The following is a 19,208-nucleotide window of genomic DNA, read 5'->3' as shown; positions in this document are numbered from 1 at the left end:
AAATCTATTCCAAGTGTGAAACGGTGCAGATTTATGAGCAAACAACTCCTTTATGCATGGGAACTATGTAAGTTTACAAAGAAAAATAAAAATCTGCTCAACCCATCATTCCAATATTTGTACAACAGTAATCCAGCACAATAATTATTGTAGTGACAGTCTAAAGTACCATGAATATTGTTACATTATTAATTTTTAGGTATCTTTTCATGGTTCATCTGGATTACACGTATACAGATCAACACTTTAACAGCTTGCATTAATGGTCTGCATGGAATCTACCTTAGTAATATTTGAGAAATGAAAGCAACAGTGAGCAAGTTGAACAAGAACTCCAGGAGAAACTCCTCAATACCTTCATCCTTGAAAATATTGTAATTTGAACAGGAAAGAAATGAGGAATCAATTAATATGCTACCACACTGATGCCCAAGCCACCCGCATACCGGATTGCCTAGCAGCTTTGGCAATACTCAATAATATAGACAAGGTAATGACACCAGGCTTCGTTCTTCCTTATGGTAATGTATGAATTGGTTTAAAGATTTGAAGGAGGTTGGGGAAGGGTTGCTGCTAATAATCAAAATGTGTATACAGGTAGATCGCATCTTATGCCAGTTTCACTTATGCCATTTGCAACTTTATGCGGATCGCCAAAAAATGATTAAATTAAAAAGGGGGTGGGGGCGGAAAACTCACCTGGAAAGGCCACCTGATATCTCACAAGACCTTCCCAGGGCCCAGTAAGCAATGAGGTTACAAAAGCATAGAAGGGAGTAAAGTCTGCTCAGTGCTGGGTTCAAACAGGTTGGGATGGTAGCACAGGGCTCTTCCCTAGGTCAGTCTGGCTTTTTTCTGCTTATACATGCAATGGCCAGCAATATAATCCTATTCGGCTTCCGAAACGTTCAAAAACCAAGGCGCGGTTTCCCATTGGTTGCAAGAGCTTCTTGCACTCAGCAGAAGCCGCGTCACACATTCGGGTCCCAAAAAACATTTGAAAACGGAAGCATTTACTTCTGTGTTTTTGGCGTTTGAGAACCTAAACGTACGGCAAGAGAGGTGTTCAGGAACCGAGGTCCCACTATAGTAATGAAATAAAAATATTAAAATTTCAGATGTTTAGTCCAGAGCTTTAGTTTATGCAAATTACAGAACACATTAGCACCACTTGCTATTAAATTTCAGCTACTTCAATGGACCTGCCACCATAACTGTAAGCTTTGTATCAAGCATGAACTCATAAGCTATACACTAAAAAAGCATGTAGAATTACAGTAATGACCAAAGAGTCTAATATGTGGCTTTCCCTTCTAAACTACATTTTAAAAAGGAGCATTTCAAAAGAGTTAAATTCTTTCAGGTTTTACGAAGCTTAATGAGCCCAAAGTTCCATTGTGTTCTGGTGTGTTTAAATACAGACATATTGCTGCTGTCAGTATGTCAGAGTTAGTCCACTTAAAGAAACAATATGGCAACTTGTGTATATATGCCAAGAGGCTCATAACCAGAAGTACTGGTATAAAGATTATGCATATTGATGGAGTAAACAGAACCTTTAGTATCTGCTGAGATAAGTAAAGCAGAACAAAGGTTTAAACATACATGTTTCTTAGTTCAGAAAGACCTATTTTTGGCCTATTTTCTGCTCTTCACAATCACAAATCTAAATTACATTCCTCAAGAAAAGGTAATGCATTTAACAATTCCCTTTATCCCTCATATAACATGTATTGCAAAAATTCACCTAATGAGGACAGTAACAGACCAAGCACCCACATGCTTAGAGATAAATTTGTCAATTTTGTTACCTGCCCAGAAACCAGAGCGACACCGAGAAAAGGGGGTAGGCATTTTAGCAGCTAGGTTGAAGACAAGAACAGCATGAGAAGATGGCCTAGATTCTAAATGCCAACCCTGACAGACTGATTCCACACTTAAGAAACATGCACACACTTTTCTGCAGAATATAACAGATATGGTCAAATACCCAGTGTATTTTTCATGAGTGCTAATTACATATTTAAGTTAGGTTTTCAGCGTTCCAAGTTGCTTCAAGTTATTAATAAAGAAACTAATGCAGACAGTACTTGGTTACATTACTCATATTTTGAATAATACCATACCATTTGGAATTTATTTGTACCTATATTAGGTGCTTTTTACTACCTACATTCAGCAAACAAGTATTTTTCATTTCAGCGTTTTTTTGTCTCAGTTAGGATTCTCCCATGTGATCTTCCCCCCATGTTTTGCAAGGAAGCCTACTTCTGAAAGCACTTCCGGATAAAATAAAAAGCACTGGTGTCTTACCATTGGTGTCTGTAATTGTTACCCGAGCTCTCGTGCTGTCATTCCCAAGCCTGTTGCTCGCTTTGCATGTATATTCTCCAGCATCAGCCAGTGAAGCCCTAGAAATGCGAAGTTCTGAGAATGTCCTAAGGGAAAACAGGAACAATCAGGGTTACACCATGTTATGGCTATCGGGTGGTTGCTCGAGAGTGATCAGGCAAGATGCCTCACTGGTCTTTTCAAAAGCTTTATTATTGGTGCTAAAACCTTTACAATGCAGAACACCTCTATTCCATGTCTTGCTCACTCACTAGCAGAATCCGAGAGTGGGCGGTCCTTAAACTTTCCCCAGCAAAGTAGTTTCTCTTCTCCGAGACCTGGGAGAAGAGGCCGTGGAGGAATTGTAGTCTAAAACATGGGAATTGTAGTCTAAAACATCTGGAGGGCACTGGGCTGTGGAAGGTTGTACTATAGCACAAGCAGTTTCTTCGCATGGTTAATTAATTTCCATTGGAGTTGGGAGGAAAAAAGAGAAAACCAGGTATTTTACCCATCTAATCAAAATCAAGCATTTTAGGAAGGTTGGCACATTTAACTCTCTCACTGAAATAAATGGGACTGCTGGAGAGTTTTACAACATTGGGTTCAGGCTTTCAGTTTTGTAAACTTAAAAAAAATGAAAGCTGATTCTTAGGATTGTCTTCTGCACTGGACAGCATGGTTACCCACCATGATTTATACATCTTCATGAAACTATTCCTCAAAATTATTCAGTGCTTCACTTCCAGCTCCTCTGAGTGACCTATTAAGGCCTCCAAATCCATATTGGAAACCACTTAACAGCTGTTGTTATGTTGTTCAGATAATTTGGGTTGAATGTTTGATAAACGTACAAAAACAGCAGCGACAGTCAGTGCCATCTAATATGTCTTATTTCGATGCAGCAGTGTGAAAAACATATTGGTAGTATATGCTAAGGCACAGAAAAGGGAAAAAAAGGAAACACTTGCTTACAATATCCCCCAAACCCACCACCACCTAACCTCTCTCCTCTCATTTTCTTTGAAGGTTCCCATCTTAAAGACATCCACTGACTTTCTTTTAAAAAAGACAAACCTCTATGAAGTGTTCTAATTGGAGTAAGAACTCAGAAAGCCACCCCAAGAGTTTGGCCATTACAGATATTGCAAATGAAAAATAATCCACAGGTACATACAGTGGTACCTCGGGTTAAGAGCTTAATTCGTTCTGGAAGTCCATTCTTAACCTGAAACTGTTCTTAACCTGAGGTACCACTTTAGCTAATGGGGCCTCCCACTGCTGCACCGCCGCTGCACGATTTCTGTTCTCATCCTGAAGCAAAGTTCTTAACCCAAGGTACTATTTCTGAGTCTGCAACCTGAAGCGTCTGTAACCTGAAGTGTCTGTAACCCGAGGTACCACTGTATTCTTACATTTGGCACAGGAATCTATCGACAAAAGCTTTAAAGGAAATACGTCCTTGAAAAAGCAACTCCAGCTGATTGGCAAGTATGCATTGCACCAAGAACCAGGCATATACCTGGGCTGCTTTCCTAATGGCTTGCCAACTTTAAAGATGTTTGCAGTCAGTAAATCATCAAGAAAGCACCCCAGCCTTCAAAGAATGGCCAACCTGCTATTGCGCATAGGTCTGTCAAGTGAATAGTGACAAGCTGTAGCCTAGTGAGGCCTTGTTTTTCCCAAACCCCAGCTGTGTCACTTTGGTTGAAAACACCTCCTCAAACATCAACAGTACAATCCTATGCATGTCCACTCAGACACGTAGTTAAATGAAGCTTACAGGTGAGTGTGCATAACCGGATCTCAGCCTTAGATGTACAGTGTTCATCAGGTTAAGAACTTAATTCGTTCCGGAGGTCCGTTCTTAACCTGAAACTGTTCTTAACCTGAGGTACCACTTTAGCTAATGGGGCCTCCCGTTGCCACCGTGCAATTTCTGTTCTCATCCTGAAGCAAAGTTCTTAACCTGAGGTACTGATTCTGGGTTAGCGGAGTCTGTAACCTGAAGCGTCTGTAACCCAAGGTACCAGTGTATCTATTCACTGCAGAGCAGGCATGTTCAAAGAAGAAAAGGCAGCTAAAAGATTGTATATGTGAGTAGCCACAGTCACTTTCCCATCACCTTTGAACTCTGGGGGCCTGTCAACTGGAATAGGTGTCTCTGCGGAAGGATTAAAAGGAAACTACTCTGATTGTGCAACGTGTTGGGGCACTCGCGTGCCATCCTTCCTCAGTGGTTTCATTTCTAATTTTCACCAGCCAGGTGAAGCAGTACTAACAAGTAAAGGCTTCTGGGAATTCTGCTCGCAAATGGGGGCAGGGAAAGAAATCACCGCTTTTTGGATTGGATTGGATTGATCTTTATTACGGCCATTGGCCCGTTACACGACAGTTTCCCATACCAACATATTATACTTAAACCTCCAAATTTAAAATCGCCAAAAAAATCACCGCTTTTGGCTTATTATCACTTTTGAGAAGATAACACATATTTGTACTAAAAGTTCAGTACAATTATTTTACACGTCATCCTCCGCTGGTTTCCAAGTATCAGTGTGTCATTCATTTTGCATTTTAAGGGTTCAACAAACCAATAGCCTTTGGCGGGGATATATTTTGCTCGTCCTTAAAAAAATAATGAAAACAAATGGTCACTTCAATGCTGCAAGAAAATTCAAAAAGAGATGCTAAAAATTAGGGGTGCTCCTTCCATGCAGGGCAACACCACTACTAACATGCCACAAAACCATCTACTGGTCTCATTTGCAAAATAAAAATAAAAATTAATAACTAAATTCCAGATACGTCATATTATCTGAACTGGCCCATGATATATGGATTTTTGTTAGAATTTTGAAATACAGAAAAAGAGAAAATAAATGACCACAGGGACAGCTCCCTGTTTTCATGGTGGCCATGACATCCCAAAACAGCCCTCCTAAGGTGATCTCAAGATGCATGTTGTAATCCCCTAGAATCGAAGTCTGGGTCCCCGCCCCATCCTCTTCCCAGAACCATGTCACCCTTGCCAGCTCAGAGAGGGAGAATGTTGGCGACTTGTGGTGGGTGGCACCAGTGGCGTAGTGTGGGGGGTGCAGGGGGGGCCGGCCGCACCGGGCTCAACATCTGGGGGTTAGGGTTAGGGGGCGCAAATCCATGGGTTAGGGGGCACAAATTACTTGCCTTGCCTCGGGTGCTGACAACCCACGCTACGCCACTGGGTGGCACAACCAAACTCTCTCTTTCTCTGGCTCAATATGAGGTACAACTTGTTGTACCTGACTCCTAAGGAGACTAGTTCACTAGTGAGAGATTGCATCCCTATGAACAATGGCAATGCCCTTCCTGGCCCTCCCATCTACATTGGTAGTGCATGAAGTATCCTGGAGGAGGCACAGTTGAGAAAGTACAGGTGTGATGTCTCCTCCGCCAGCCTTCCCTGCATAGGCATGGAGCAAAACTCTTAAAAATAATTTTGCCACGATCAATCAGACTCAGTTTGTGGTTGCAGACTCTTACCAAACCATTTGTCACTACCTTTGACACAATGACAGATGAGGACAACAGAGCATTTATCTGATTTTAATTGTAAGCAGCAAAAAAATGTTTTGTGTACCACAAGAAAAAAGGTTAAGTGCTTTCTTTGATTCTGGCTGCTGTGTGGGATGGAGTACTGCAGCCATGACAATAAGCACTTTCCATATGTTAGTTCTTCGAAATGAAGCTACGAAAGCTCTGCTTTCTCCCTCTAGCAAATGACATATGCCAAGATCAGCAGCATGGAGGACATATGTGCCTTGATACTTGATCCAATAGCATTTGAACAGGAAGAACTCACTAAAAACACTAATGTTTCATGAACCTGGGAATCCAAGGACATGAAACTAAAGTATAAGCCATCTTCTCCCCTTCCCCAGTACATGCTGACATTACTTTGACAAAGGCAATCTTCAATAGCTTTGCTTCTCATCATCTGCATGAGGCAATCTCTAGAAGAGGAATTGCAAAGAAAGAACCAAGGCATATTACTACCTCTGGGGAAGACTATCCAAAGCAAGGCTCAACCAACTACTGTACTAATATTCCTGTCTTGCAAACGGGATCCTCATAGCAGAGGGTCCTGGTTGCGCTCGGGACCCAAGAGCTCACCTGACAGGGTTAAAATGGGGGGGGGGGAGGAGCCGGAAGTCCTGGCCAATCCCCGGGGATCATGCCAGGCAGTTTTAGCCAATAGCCAGTAGGTGGCGTGATCCCAGGGGCTTTAAAAACAGCAGTGAGATGCAAGTGGGGCACTTGCATTTGCACGGCTGAACACCTGCCCACCTTCCCTTAGTTTAGGTAGAGTCGCTTGGCCTTGCTTTGGTTTGGGTCGCCTGTTTTGGAACAGGGGCTGGGTAGGAATTTTTTTCCATTTGGCAGATTGGCTTTAGCCATTTGGTTTTCACCTACCCCTTAGCAAATCGTCACAACTTGTAAGGTGGCGGTTAGGCATTGGCTCAGTTGGATTGTGGGGAGGGGAGGCCATCACCTGCCCCTCCAGGAACTGGGCATTCCGTTAAAGAAACCTGGGGGTCCTGAATCTCGTCCGAAGTCTGCTTGAGGGGCTAGGGCCATGCCAGGACCACAGGAACCCCGGGCTGAGCTTAGGTTGGTCCTCATCGACCTTGCTCCCTTGTTTGGTTTACCCCATTCGACGATCACCCTGAGAGGTGGAGTCAGTTATAGTGGGGAGTCAATGCCTAAGCCAATAACGCTCACGGGATTGTATTTCAATAAAGTTGTGGCCAAAATTTGCCCAAAAACTTAAACTAATATAAGTGTCCGTGTGTATTTATTTTGGGGGTGGGCCTTGGGGCCACAGTGTGGTGGTTAGAGAGCTGAACTAGAAACTGGGAGAATAGGGTTTCAATCTGTACTTGGCTATGAAGCTCACTGGTTGACCTTGGGCCAGTCACTGCCTCTCAGCATAACTTGTTGTGACGATTAAGTGAGGGGGGGGGGAGAGAACCATGTACACTGCCCTGACCATCTTGGAGAAAAGGGTGGGATATAAATTCAATGAAAATAAAACACTGTAGGAATTAATGTGCAACTTGACTCAAATATAGGAGGCAGACCTCAGGCTTGCCTGCACAAAAAAATTATAATTTTCTTTGTGAAATGCTTAGTTTTTCAAGTAGTTTGCACTAACATTTTAGCTTCATGGTCACTCTGTGAGGTAGGTGAGGCAACCAACTATTTACGAAATTTATTGAGTTTCATGGCTAAACGGGGGTTTTAAAATGCCCAAATTGGATAATGTCACTGTGGTATAATAGTAGCTTTGGATATGGACATCACAATTATTAACGATTAAAAACTGATCCAGCCTCATTAGTAAAAACTGGAGCTAACGCCCATGGACCTGAGATCGATCACATATTCACAGACTCTGTTAATAGTGTCTAGGCCAGTCTTTGCCAACTGGTTTCTCCAGCTCAGCAACTGGAGGGCATCTGGGTTAGCTAATGTTGGTCTAGGTCCATGAGCACCCAAGAGAGGATGGGAATGTTTTCCTTTCAGAACACAACACAACACCTAGAAAAATAATAATGAAAAGCCTCAACACCTTCCCCAAAGAGTTATTATGTTTTGTGTGTCTAAAGCACTGTGGATGCAAATCTTCCTAATTGGGTTTAAAACAGTTTGGTTCTTCCAACAGATGCTAATATGGATAACGATAAGGCAATGTATGTGCCTTGGAACAAATATAAGGATTATATAAGAGCTACAATGTTATTATTATGAAGCAAGATATAACAGCAGCACCATCATAAAACCATTCAGTGAAACTGAAGTGATAACCTATTTCCATTAATTTGCACACATCACAATACACTGTTGGGTACACTGAGGTAATTAATGCAGTAGATGCCCACTCTGTGGTGAATAATTCAATTTTCCTCTTACAACTCAGCTTCTTAGATACATCACTGTATACTTACTTTTGTTTTTTGGGGCTCTTGATCTTGATGTTCTCCGGTCTATTTTTTTTTGTTATTTCCTTTTCATTTTTTAACCATTTGAATTTGAGAGAGGTGTGCTCAGAAATGGCTTCACATCTGAGAATTAATGTTTGACCCACAACTGATTCCTGGCTTTTCATCTCCTTCAATTTAGGAGGCACAGCTAAAAAAGAAAGAAAGAAAAAAGAATGTTTAAGTGACTAGTTAGCTCTTGTTTTTCCCCTTTCAAAGACAAAAGGTGACTCATCTGAACAATTCAGGGTGTTCTAAGATTCATAAAGATCATTTGACTTTTTTTTTTTACAAGAATAATGAGGAGAGGGGTGGAGGAGTCAAGCAACAAGAGCCAGGGAACAAATGAGAATCACTAATTTATGGTAGCCATGTGGATATATTAAGAGTATTATCACATACAAAGAAGAAATTGTAGTTTAACAAAAAGAAAAAGAAAAGTTTATGAGGATGTTCAGTGTAACTAAAGTTGCATGGGTTCAAAAATAATGTTCTTTTTAGCATGTCTTTAAAACATCTATTTCTACTTGGGGAGGTGAAATATTTTGTAGGGAGACTTAACTTCATTGGATTATAAAGCCACATATTTATACAAGCATCTACTGCAAAGTAGCAACGAATAGATGGGAGATACAGGTATCTCCCCAACACTACATCCTAAGGTGATATCGGTTAGTAGAATACCCATGAACATATGGGCAAAAGTAAGGGTACAGCTAGTGAATTAGTTATTACACTAACCATTTAAACAACACATATAAAGCATGATTGGCCCCTCGAATCTGATGAACGGATCATAAACACTCCGCTCAACAGACCTGGGTGAATTGAGACGTGCTTCATTTCCAGTTGGTGACTTTGGCATCAGAACCCCAAAAACCCAAAGCACTTAAAAACTTTTTTTAAAAAAACCCTCTATGAATTTTCAAGAATACAAACCGTGCAGATGGATCTTAAACACTTTGTGTTAATGTTGACCGGTGTTTCCCAAACTTGGGTCTCCAGCGGTTTTTTTGTGTGTGGACTACAACTCCCATCATCCCTAGCTAGCAGGACCAGTGGCTAGGGATGATTGGATATGTAGTCCAAAAACAGCTGGAGACCCAAGCTTGGGGAAAACTGATACCTGTAGCACATGTGCATACAAAACCAACAGCTAATGGTGCATTCAAACTGGAAAGAAGTATGTCAGTTGATTGTAGCGTATACAGAGGGAAGGTCATGCCTATCCCTGTGAAAGAGAAAAAAATGAGGGTGCTTTGGTTCTAATGGATCCCTGGCAACCCCAAACTTCTCTTGAACACCTCTGTTTATCCCCTCCTGCTGCTTGGGACATTTAAGCCAGCTTTTTTCAGGGTTCAGGCATATTCAGTAGTGTAGGCAGCATATTCTCTGCAGATCTCCATCAGAACTTAAACCACTTCTCAATGCTCTCAGCTAGCCCTTAATGGTAGGATTGCAGCCTTAGTCCGTTATTCACCATTGAAACAAATGAAAGAAAATGTTCCTGGGTTCAATATATCCTATTAATAATAAATTAGGTGAGAATGGTTTACATTTTTGATATAATAAATTTGTTGTATAGGCTGTCACTCAATTCACATAGCAAATGCAATATTCTGAACAGAAATCTATTTGGATTAAGTCTTGATGGTTCATGTTCGTTTGTTACAGAAAACTCTCTGCTTTAAGCTCTTCACTTTTGCAGTAATATTACCAGGCTTCAAATGTTTTGCAACCACTTTAATCAATTCCCACTACTATAATGTTGACATTTACCAACATTTGTTAAAAGAGCACATGCCAAAATGATCTGATTTCCCCCTTTTTTTTACTATTATACACCAATTAATACGCAAAAGCATTTATAGTTTTCACCAACTAAAATAACAATTAGTGAACATCAGGAATGACATCCTAAGAATAAAGCTTTTCAGCTTCTAGAAAAATAGCTCCCTTTAAAGCAAATGTTGCTGGCAAATCAATTTGCTTATAAGGTAAATGCACCATTTGCGGAGTTCTGATCCTTCGCAGAGCGAGAAGACATTGGACAGAGCTGCTTTAAAATAATTTTTGTAACTTTACATGATATGCCACGAGACAGTCAAAAACGAACTCAGAGAGAAAGAAGAAAGAAAGAAAGGCAGTTAAGAATGCCCAAGGGACTATCCTCAAAGCAGCGGTGTTCATATTAAGGTAAAGTGAGCCATGTTTCATGCACATTCCATGCCTGAAAATTCACTGAAATACTGCACAGTCTCATATGGAACGGGGGAAAAACTAGACAGACAGACATCCAAGTCTACCTTAGAGATTTCTTACTTCCCCCTCAATATGATCCTCCATGTCCCTCTTTTAACATGATTAATTTCCAAAGAAACAAGCAGCCCGGGTTACCCAGGAAGAAATGAGAGAAATGATCTTGCAGAAATCAGCCCCGAACTTGGCAGACCACAGTTCTATTCTTTGCTCCATCATGAGTCATTGACTGACCTTGTACTAGTCACTTAGCTGCTGCGGTTTTACAATACTGCAAGGCCAGATCAGTTAAACTTCAAAGGAAGGTGCATGGGAAGAAAGTGCGCTGCAAATTACGAAGTCAGCTTTGCAGACCTAAGTTCCTCTGAACTCAGTGAAGCCTACTTCTGAATTAAAGTAAGATTGGCCACTCAAACAGCCACCATATCATGATTTTCTCTGGTTGTAAACTCCCTGTAGCCATTGTTTTGTAGGCAAATTGTCTTTTGTAAGACACCACATTTCATTGTGCTTGCTTAACATAACAAACCCTACCTATAGCTTGTGGTTAGTAAAGATAGTTTAACCACATTCTGCAAATGTACTTGATAATAATGTCTTCCTCTTGACAAGAGAGAGGTTTGGTTTTTTAAAGTCAAACAGGATCAGCCATTAATCTGCTGCAAGCTGTTTTCAATGGCATAATTTAGTATAGGCATATCTAAGGAAATTAACGCTTTGACACTAGTATCTCTGCTTAAGAGGAGAATCTCCCAGCCCTTTTCTAGTGTACAGAAAATGTTAAATACTAAGTAGTAAGCAGTAGTAGCAATATGCAACCTACCTGGTAAAAAAATTGTTTCCACTAAACAAATAACAATTTTTTCAAGATAAAATAATGGAGGATCCAGCCTGGTCCTTAACATGAACTGGGATTAAGTCTCCTAATTTATTTCACTGAACACACTGTCAGTCATTAGCACTCAGATCTCCTATATCTTTTTTATGATATATTTTTATACTATCCTTTGCCTAAAAATCTGCAAGGCCGTATACAATAAAAATAAAATAATTCATAATGCAGTATCTAAAACCAGTTCTCATAAAATGCCATATTTATTTGCTATATAAGTTGACTAATCATAATAGCTGAGATTGTATATACAGAAAAAACATTTGCTATATAGAGAAGAGATGTATTGCATGTGCCTCTGTATTAAGTTACTTAAGTCAAATCCTCATGTCAGGGATAGATAACAGAACTTTCAGAGCAGAAGGTGCTTTCCACTGAGATTTAACTCTAGGCACACCCCCTCTCCCAATTAAACATTACTGCCCAAGTACATTTATGTGCCTCAACTCTCTGCTTTAGCTGCCAAACTCTCTGGTTTCTCCAATGAACCTCTGAAACATCCACAGTAGGTAAAGTGATTCCTTTTATTGGAATATACAGAATATTGCTATATGCAGTAAAACATAAATCTCTCCGGATGAAAATGGAAAAGTACAGAGACCGTCAGATATAAATGATGTTACTTAGGCCATATTTAACCTTCAAAACAAACAAAGCAAGTGATAAAGTCAATAAAGAACTCTTTAAGTCCCAAATGCTGGGGACCCAAACCACACGAGGAGCTCCTAAATCCATATTTAAGACTTAGCAATTTACCTTATATTAAGGAATGCAAAGCATGCACATAATCTATTTCCTCTTTTGAGAGCTACAAACACTCAAAAAGAAAGAAGGGGTGTCTGCATTTCTCATAAGGGGTGTGTTTCTTTGCATTCCTTAACCTTTGGTAGATTGCTATGTTTTACAAAGTCCATAGGCTAATAGGTTGCTATAGAATTAATACATTGCCTCTTTTCAAATCAAGACATGAGCCAGAAACTATTATATTTGTGCAGGTTTTTTTAAAGGGGTTGTGCCTAGGTACCACAGAGCCAGACAGCCAATCTTCGTGACTGCTTAAAAAACAAACAAAACCCTTTAAATTTTGTTCAGTTATTTTGATGGGACAAAAATAACAGGCCTTATAATCATTTCAAAAACTTACATAATAAGCCCCTGTATGATAGTGAGGGGTAAAACTCAACTTTCTCACAAATTTGCAAACTGTTTAGGTAACGACCTCAAAACTTAGTAAGAACCAAGACTTCTGAGGACAAAATGCTTCCGAGGTCTAGAGATGCTTTGTAAACATACAGGAGACTAATAATCTAAATGGTTAGCTACTTTTGCTTTGTAGAGGGAAATAACCATTCAGATTTATCCTATTAAGCCCTCTCAATGCATTTTTAAAAGTTACTCATATAGTCTCAGAGCCAGTTCTACATTTCCCCATCCATTTCTGAGCAAGAGACTTGTATTGGGTCTTTCCTGGAACAGGAGACCTATTCCTCTTGTCTCCAGAGTCCTGAAATATGTCCTTCACACTTGTCTTTGAAACACAGAGAGAAGCTGGAAGGACCAATTAAAGAACAAGCCTCATGTTTGGGGTAGTGACCTCTAAGTTCAATGTGTGCCTCACATAGCTGTCTAACGTTGGTATGGGCAGCATTCATTAAAATGGTTAACCTACATCCATGTCTCTCCATGGCAAAGTACCATATTTTTCGCCCTATAGGAGGAACTTTTCCCCCTCCAAAAATGAAGGGGAAATGTGTGTGCGTCCTATGGGGCGAATGCAGGCTTTCGCTGAAGCCTGGAGAGCGAGAGGGCTCGGTGCGCACCGACCCCTCTCGCTCTCCAGGCTTCAGGAGAGCCCCACCGCCAGGCCCACAAGCTCGGGGGACAGCAGGGAGGCGCAGCGCGCCTTTCCCGCTGTCCCCCGACTTGGTTAGAAGGCTGGCCTGGGGCTTCCCGCAGCTTCGGCATCGCTCTGGGTCCCGTTCTGGGGGAGGAGGAAGCTCCGCTTTCCCTGCCCCCAGCCCCGCAAGCGCCCAGAGCGATGCCAAAGCTGCATGCAGCTTCGGCATAGCTCTGGGTCCCGTTCTGGGGGCTGGCGTCGGGAGAAGCTCGGGCTTCCCCCGCCCCAGCCCTGCGCCTGGGGGGAATAATTTTCCCCCCTTTATTCCCCCCCCCCAAATCTAGGTGCGTCCTATGGGCCAGTGTGTCCTGTAGGGCGAAAAATACGGTATATATTTAGAATCCAAAACAAGCTCAAGGGAATGAGCTCTTTTAAACCATTCTGGTATGGAAATAAAGCAACATTAATTTCAGACCTGCTTAAATCCATGTGGTGTTTGTATTTCAAAATCTCAAGTCTGAGACTTTAAACACACTCATAATTAAATTCATGAGTGTGTAAATGAGCACCTGATTCAGAGACAAGTTTACCCTCGCTAGGTGAATTACTACACGCGATAAAGCCACAAAAAATCCATAGTACAGGATCAATATACTCTTAACAGATTTCTTAGAAGAGCTTCAGGCAGACACCAGGAAACGACTTTAGAGAAAGTTTCTAACATAGCATTATGAAAGACATTATAAAGAGAGAGAAAAATGTATCCTCTTTTAAAGTCATCCAAGTTGGTGGCCATCGCTGTCTCCTGGGGAAATTAGTTCTATATATGTGCTGCATGAGTTAGTACAGTGGTACCTTGGTTGTCACGGGATGCGGGTGGCGCTGTGGGTTAAACCACAGAGCCTAGGACTTGCCGATCCAGGAGGTCGGTGGTTCGAATCCCCATGACGGGGTGAGCTCCTGTTGCTCGGTCCCTGCTCCTGCCAACCTAGCAGTTCAAAAGCATGTCAAAGTGCAAGTAGATAAACAGGTTTCTGTGCGCTGCTCTGGCTCGCCAGAAGCAGCTTGGTCATGCTGGCCACATGACCCAGAAGCTGTACACCGGCCCCCTCGGCCAATAAAGCGAGATGAGCGCCGCAACCCCAGAGTCGGCCACGACTGGACCTAATGGTCAAGGGTCCCTTTACCTTTACCTTACCTTGGTTGTCGAACTGCTTGGCTTCTGAACAAATTGGCTCATGGACGCTGCAAACCCGGAAGTGAGTGTTCTGGGTTGCAAACGTTTTTTGGAAGCCGAACATCCGACACAGCTTCCAATTGAGTGCAGGAAGCTCCTGCAGCCAATCGTAAGCTGCGCCTTGGTTTTTGAACAGTTCCGGAAGTCGGATAGACTCCTGGAATGGATAAAGTTCGACAACCAAAGTACCACTGTACTTTCTTTTATCCATCCTGATTCTTCCAACACTCAGCTTCACTGGATCTCCAAGAGTTCTAGTGCTGTGAGAGAGGGAAAGAAAACATTTCTCTGCCGACTTTCTCTGTGTGATGTATTATTTTATGAACTTCTGTCCCCTCTTACAAACCTTTTCTCTAAACTAAAAAGTCCCAAACCTTGCAAGCTTTCTTAAGGGAGTTGCTCCATCCCCTTTATCATTTTGGTAGCACTTTTATGAACCTTTCCCAACACCACGATATCCTTTTTGAGGTGAGGCGACCAGTATTCCAAATGTGGTCGCACCATAGATTTGTATACAGTAATGGCATAATTATACTGACAGTCTTATTTTCAATTCATTTCCTAATGATCCCTAGCATGGGTCAGTAGTTATGTCACAAAAAAGTATTAAGTAAGAACTGACCAAGGGCTGCTGAATGTCTACATGTAATCATTTAAGCAGACACACAACTGCATAGAGAAAGCTAGCGTGAATCAGTGTATATTTTGCAATTAAAGTGACAGCCATCTGCAATATTGCAAAAAAAGGGCAGCTGTGACAGAAATGCCTGTAAACTTACTGTATCTGTCGCCCATTTTGTACATTGAGATGTATGCAGTTGTGTCTGTGTACCTGATCACAATCAGAAACTCAGCAGTGTGAATCAGCCACAGTTTACCTCCCAAGTTAAACAATATTGTTCACACGATTTTAACTTAAATTATTTATTGGCGCCTTGAATATAAACATACATTAAGCTGCATTTACTTGCAAAGCCAGCACAGCATCCCTGCAACGATGGTGTAATATAATTGTTGGCATAACATTGCTGATGTTATAGTAAGTATTTTCTCTCTAAATGCTCAAATTCAGCAAAAGCAATGCATTTAGAAAACTGTTCTAATTTGGGGCAATTAGGATGTTATGGCTTGGGAGGGAAGAGAAGAGAAATGGTAGCAAATATCTGCTCCACTGCTTCCCAACAAAGTATTTTAAATACGCATGCATGATTCAATGGGCTTTTTCTACGAGAATGTATCCTGCCTTAATTTCCTTAATGGTTTATGAAGCTGCCTTAACTTATATGGTTGGAGGTTTATGGTTGCAAAGATGCTTCTGAAAAGGACACTGAAGGGAATTACTAGGAATGCTGTGCATTTATCTGCAGCAAAAAACCCCAGTTTATTAGGAAATCAATCTGAGCACCACTGCTAACTTGGCTGGGGGCTCAGTAACTAGAGTAGTTTAGAATCTTATTGAGCCTGTATTTTTAAAGCTTAAATATATGCAAAGTAAGCACCACGAAGATTTGGATGATTCTAGTTTTACTGGAATATACCTTGCAACCTTATTCTATCAAAGATAGCTTAGTTATTAATCAATATTGTTTTCTCCCGAATACATAGTTAACAAGGTAGGAGGCAGATTACTTACACTGAGTCCTCAATGAGGTGTGTTTGCCTTTTCCATCGTTCAGTGTGGAGCCCCAGTTAGATAAAGCAAGGAGAAGCCTGGGACAGCTCAGCTGATCGAGCACGAGACTCTTAATCACAGGGTTGTGGGTTCAAGCCCCACATTGGGCGAAAGATTCCTGCATGGAAGGGGGTTGGACTAGATGCCCTCTAGGCTCCTTTCCAACTTTACAAATTATGAGCCTATGATCCAACAGCCAGTAATTCTCCAGCATTTTGTTTCAGTAAACCTGATCAATAAACTGATATTGATCTGACAAAAGAGAAATGGGAAGATGCTTAGAAGGAAGTGATTAGGAAGAGAAATGTGGGGGGAGGGGGCAAGGGATAGAAATGTTTTTGGGCGGTTTTTGTTTTTAAAAGGAAAAAGCAGCTCAGCTAATCTCACACATCATTAGCCCCCTGCTGGTAGAATTATGAATCCACACACAGAGAGAAGCAGAGAGGGACACACATTGCTCTAGGAAAATGAGACCCAGGTCAGGTGTTTATTGCAGAGTGTAGATCAAGTCATTATCTAGGCTGTGGTTCTGTCTGGAATTTGTAGATGATATAATGAAACAGCATAACAGTATTTTCGCCCCCAATCTTGACAGGATTAAACCAAGTTTTGACAATGTAATATTTCAGACTTTGATGCTTTAGAAGAAATTCAAAAGCACATTTGGAGAGTTATTCTGTTATTTTATTCTTATTAGTTTTTTCTGGGTTACCCAGGGGGCCTGTGCTGTATAAGAACAATAAAGAATAATAAAAGAAAACCAGTATGAAAATAGGTTTGTAAAGCCTCAAAAGGAAATGCAAACTCCTGCAATTCATCACAGGAAAGAAGTTAGTTTATAAGATTACGAAAACCTGCACTGAGATAGAGGCTGCTAAATATAGTTACTGTCAGAGATGCTTTCTGTCAATAAGACAGCAATATATCATTAGGGACAAGGTCTGTACTTCTGCATTAGAAACTCAAATTTTTCAACTATATAAATCCATCTCATGCAAACCATAGTTAAAAAAAAAAAAAAGCCTAACCGGTTTTCTTCAATTTGATCTTTAAAATGTAGACAACACATGAGAGGAAGTGAAAAAGGGGGGAGATAATGAGAGGAAGATGGACAAGGGTAGAATTCCTATCAAGATTTTGAACTATGAAAGCTAACATAGTTGGTGTTTTAAACTAGAGATTCTCTCGGTTTTATATACGCCATCCAGTTTTATGCTAGATTCTTTGTAGGGTAATATAGAAGATTTAGCATATCAAGCTGCCTATATATCAGTATGACAAAGAAATGGAAACCTGCTTTTTGGTGGCTTTTGTATTAGCTATGGCTAAATATCAATTACAAATCCTGAACTGTAAAATCTAAAGTTTCTAGAGTGTTATGCATGTGTTCAAATGAAATCAAAATTGAATGGCTTATTCTGGGGGACATGCCACAAGTACGAAATATACTACAAAATATACTGAAAGATTTCTGTTTCAAGCAGGCAGCCATCAGTACTAAGAAGGGATATATACAGTACAGAAAAGGCAATTCTTAAGGAACAAACAGCTATTCTCTCCCACCCACCCACCCACCCTGGTCAAATTCTCATTGTTCCTATGCTAGGACTAATTTTTAGGCTTATGCAGAACATATACACTGAAAGTAGAGGAAACATCTGGGGGTTATTATAACACCACTTTGCTAGCCCACAGCATTGTACAAATCCCCGCAGGCAAGGAATCACCCTTGACCTGCCAAACACGATTACTGCAGTCAAGCAACTTCCTTCTGCTGCACAGCTGCTCTCCCCACAGTCAGACGGACTTGCCATGCTCATACTGGCTTCAGGAGGAAACAAGCAAAGAGTCCTTGTTGCCATAGTGAGCACATAAAGACTTCTTGGCTAGGTAAAGTAAATTAAGGATGAGGTCTAGCAGAAGAATTTTGGCTTCAGTACAGTAGGGGAGAGCACAACGAGGCCCCCTGAAATGATTTCAGCCCCATCCTCCCCTTACAGAGCCCCCAACTCTCATAAGCAAGGCATACCTCCCACAATTGCTGCTGCATTTCCAGTTTCTACTCCCTTGCATTCCCTTTTCCTCGCTACAGATCTTTCCTCACTCACACATCCTTTCTCTTTTTCCCTCCTGCTCCCACTGAGCTCCGTCTTCCTGCTTCAACCTCCTCCAAGTTTTTTCATACGTAGTCTCCTTAGTTTCCTTCCCCTTCACTACATGTCTAATTTCATTACAACTTGTGTCACCGCTGCCCCCAAGAACTCTGCACTAATTTATCTCCTCCTTCACATTTCCTCCATGGGTCACTATGCGAGTCCTAAAAGACCCTACCTAAACCACTCAGTCAGAGTCTATAAATTTACTTTTCCCCTGAACTAGTTTTGAATACTGGTCTCTCAAGTTTAGTATTATGTTCTATTAAATTTAAAGGGGGGAAATGTGGCTTGTAGAGTTCTCCGTCATATGTAGGTAAAGGTAAAGGGACGCCTGACTGTTAGGTCCAGTCGCAGACGACTCTGGGGTTGTGGCGCTCATCTCACTTTATTGGCCAAGGGAGCTTCTGGGTCATGTGGCCAGCGTGACTAAGCCGCTTCTGGCAAACCAGAGCAGCGCACAGAAACACCGTTTACCTTCCTGCCAGAGTGGTACCTATTTATCTACTTGCACTTTGATGTGCTTTTGAACTGCTAGGTTGGCAGGAGCAGGGACCGAGCAACGGGAGCTAACCGTGTTGCGGGGATTCGAACCGCCGACCTTCTGATCAGCAAGCCCTAGACCCAGAATCTAAATAATAAGAAAAGGGGGTGGGGAGATGGAAGCAAACACTGAGCTTGCTGTATGGGATATAATAATCTCCTCCCCATCATAATCAACCATACATTACCTGATGTGGTACAGTCTTCTCAAAATACATCTAAAGTTGCACATGACTTACTTCTTTGAAAGCACTTCTATGTGAA

At 41.3% G+C, this 19,208-nt stretch overlaps 1 protein-coding gene across 11 annotated transcripts in view; it reads right to left on the bottom strand.

Annotated features, from left to right (window-relative positions):
* Positions 1-19,208, bottom strand: part of NRG1 (neuregulin 1) — a 528,537-nt gene that overhangs the window by 144,195 nt on the left and 365,134 nt on the right. For all 11 annotated transcript variants that reach the window (XM_081894106.1, XM_081894116.1, XM_081894122.1 and 8 more), the window contains 2 exons: positions 8,319-8,502; positions 2,314-2,438 (listed from right to left, as the gene is read on the bottom strand). In XM_081894106.1, coding sequence (XP_081750232.1) covers positions 2,314-2,438; positions 8,319-8,502 — 309 coding nt within the window. The remainder of the gene's footprint in view (positions 1-2,313; positions 2,439-8,318; positions 8,503-19,208) is intronic.

Source organism: Podarcis melisellensis (genome assembly GCF_964234715.1).
Source record: "Podarcis melisellensis genome assembly, chromosome: 17".
Lineage (NCBI taxonomy): Eukaryota > Metazoa > Chordata > Lepidosauria > Squamata > Lacertidae > Podarcis > Podarcis melisellensis.
This window is presented reverse-complemented; position numbering and strand designations above follow the sequence as displayed.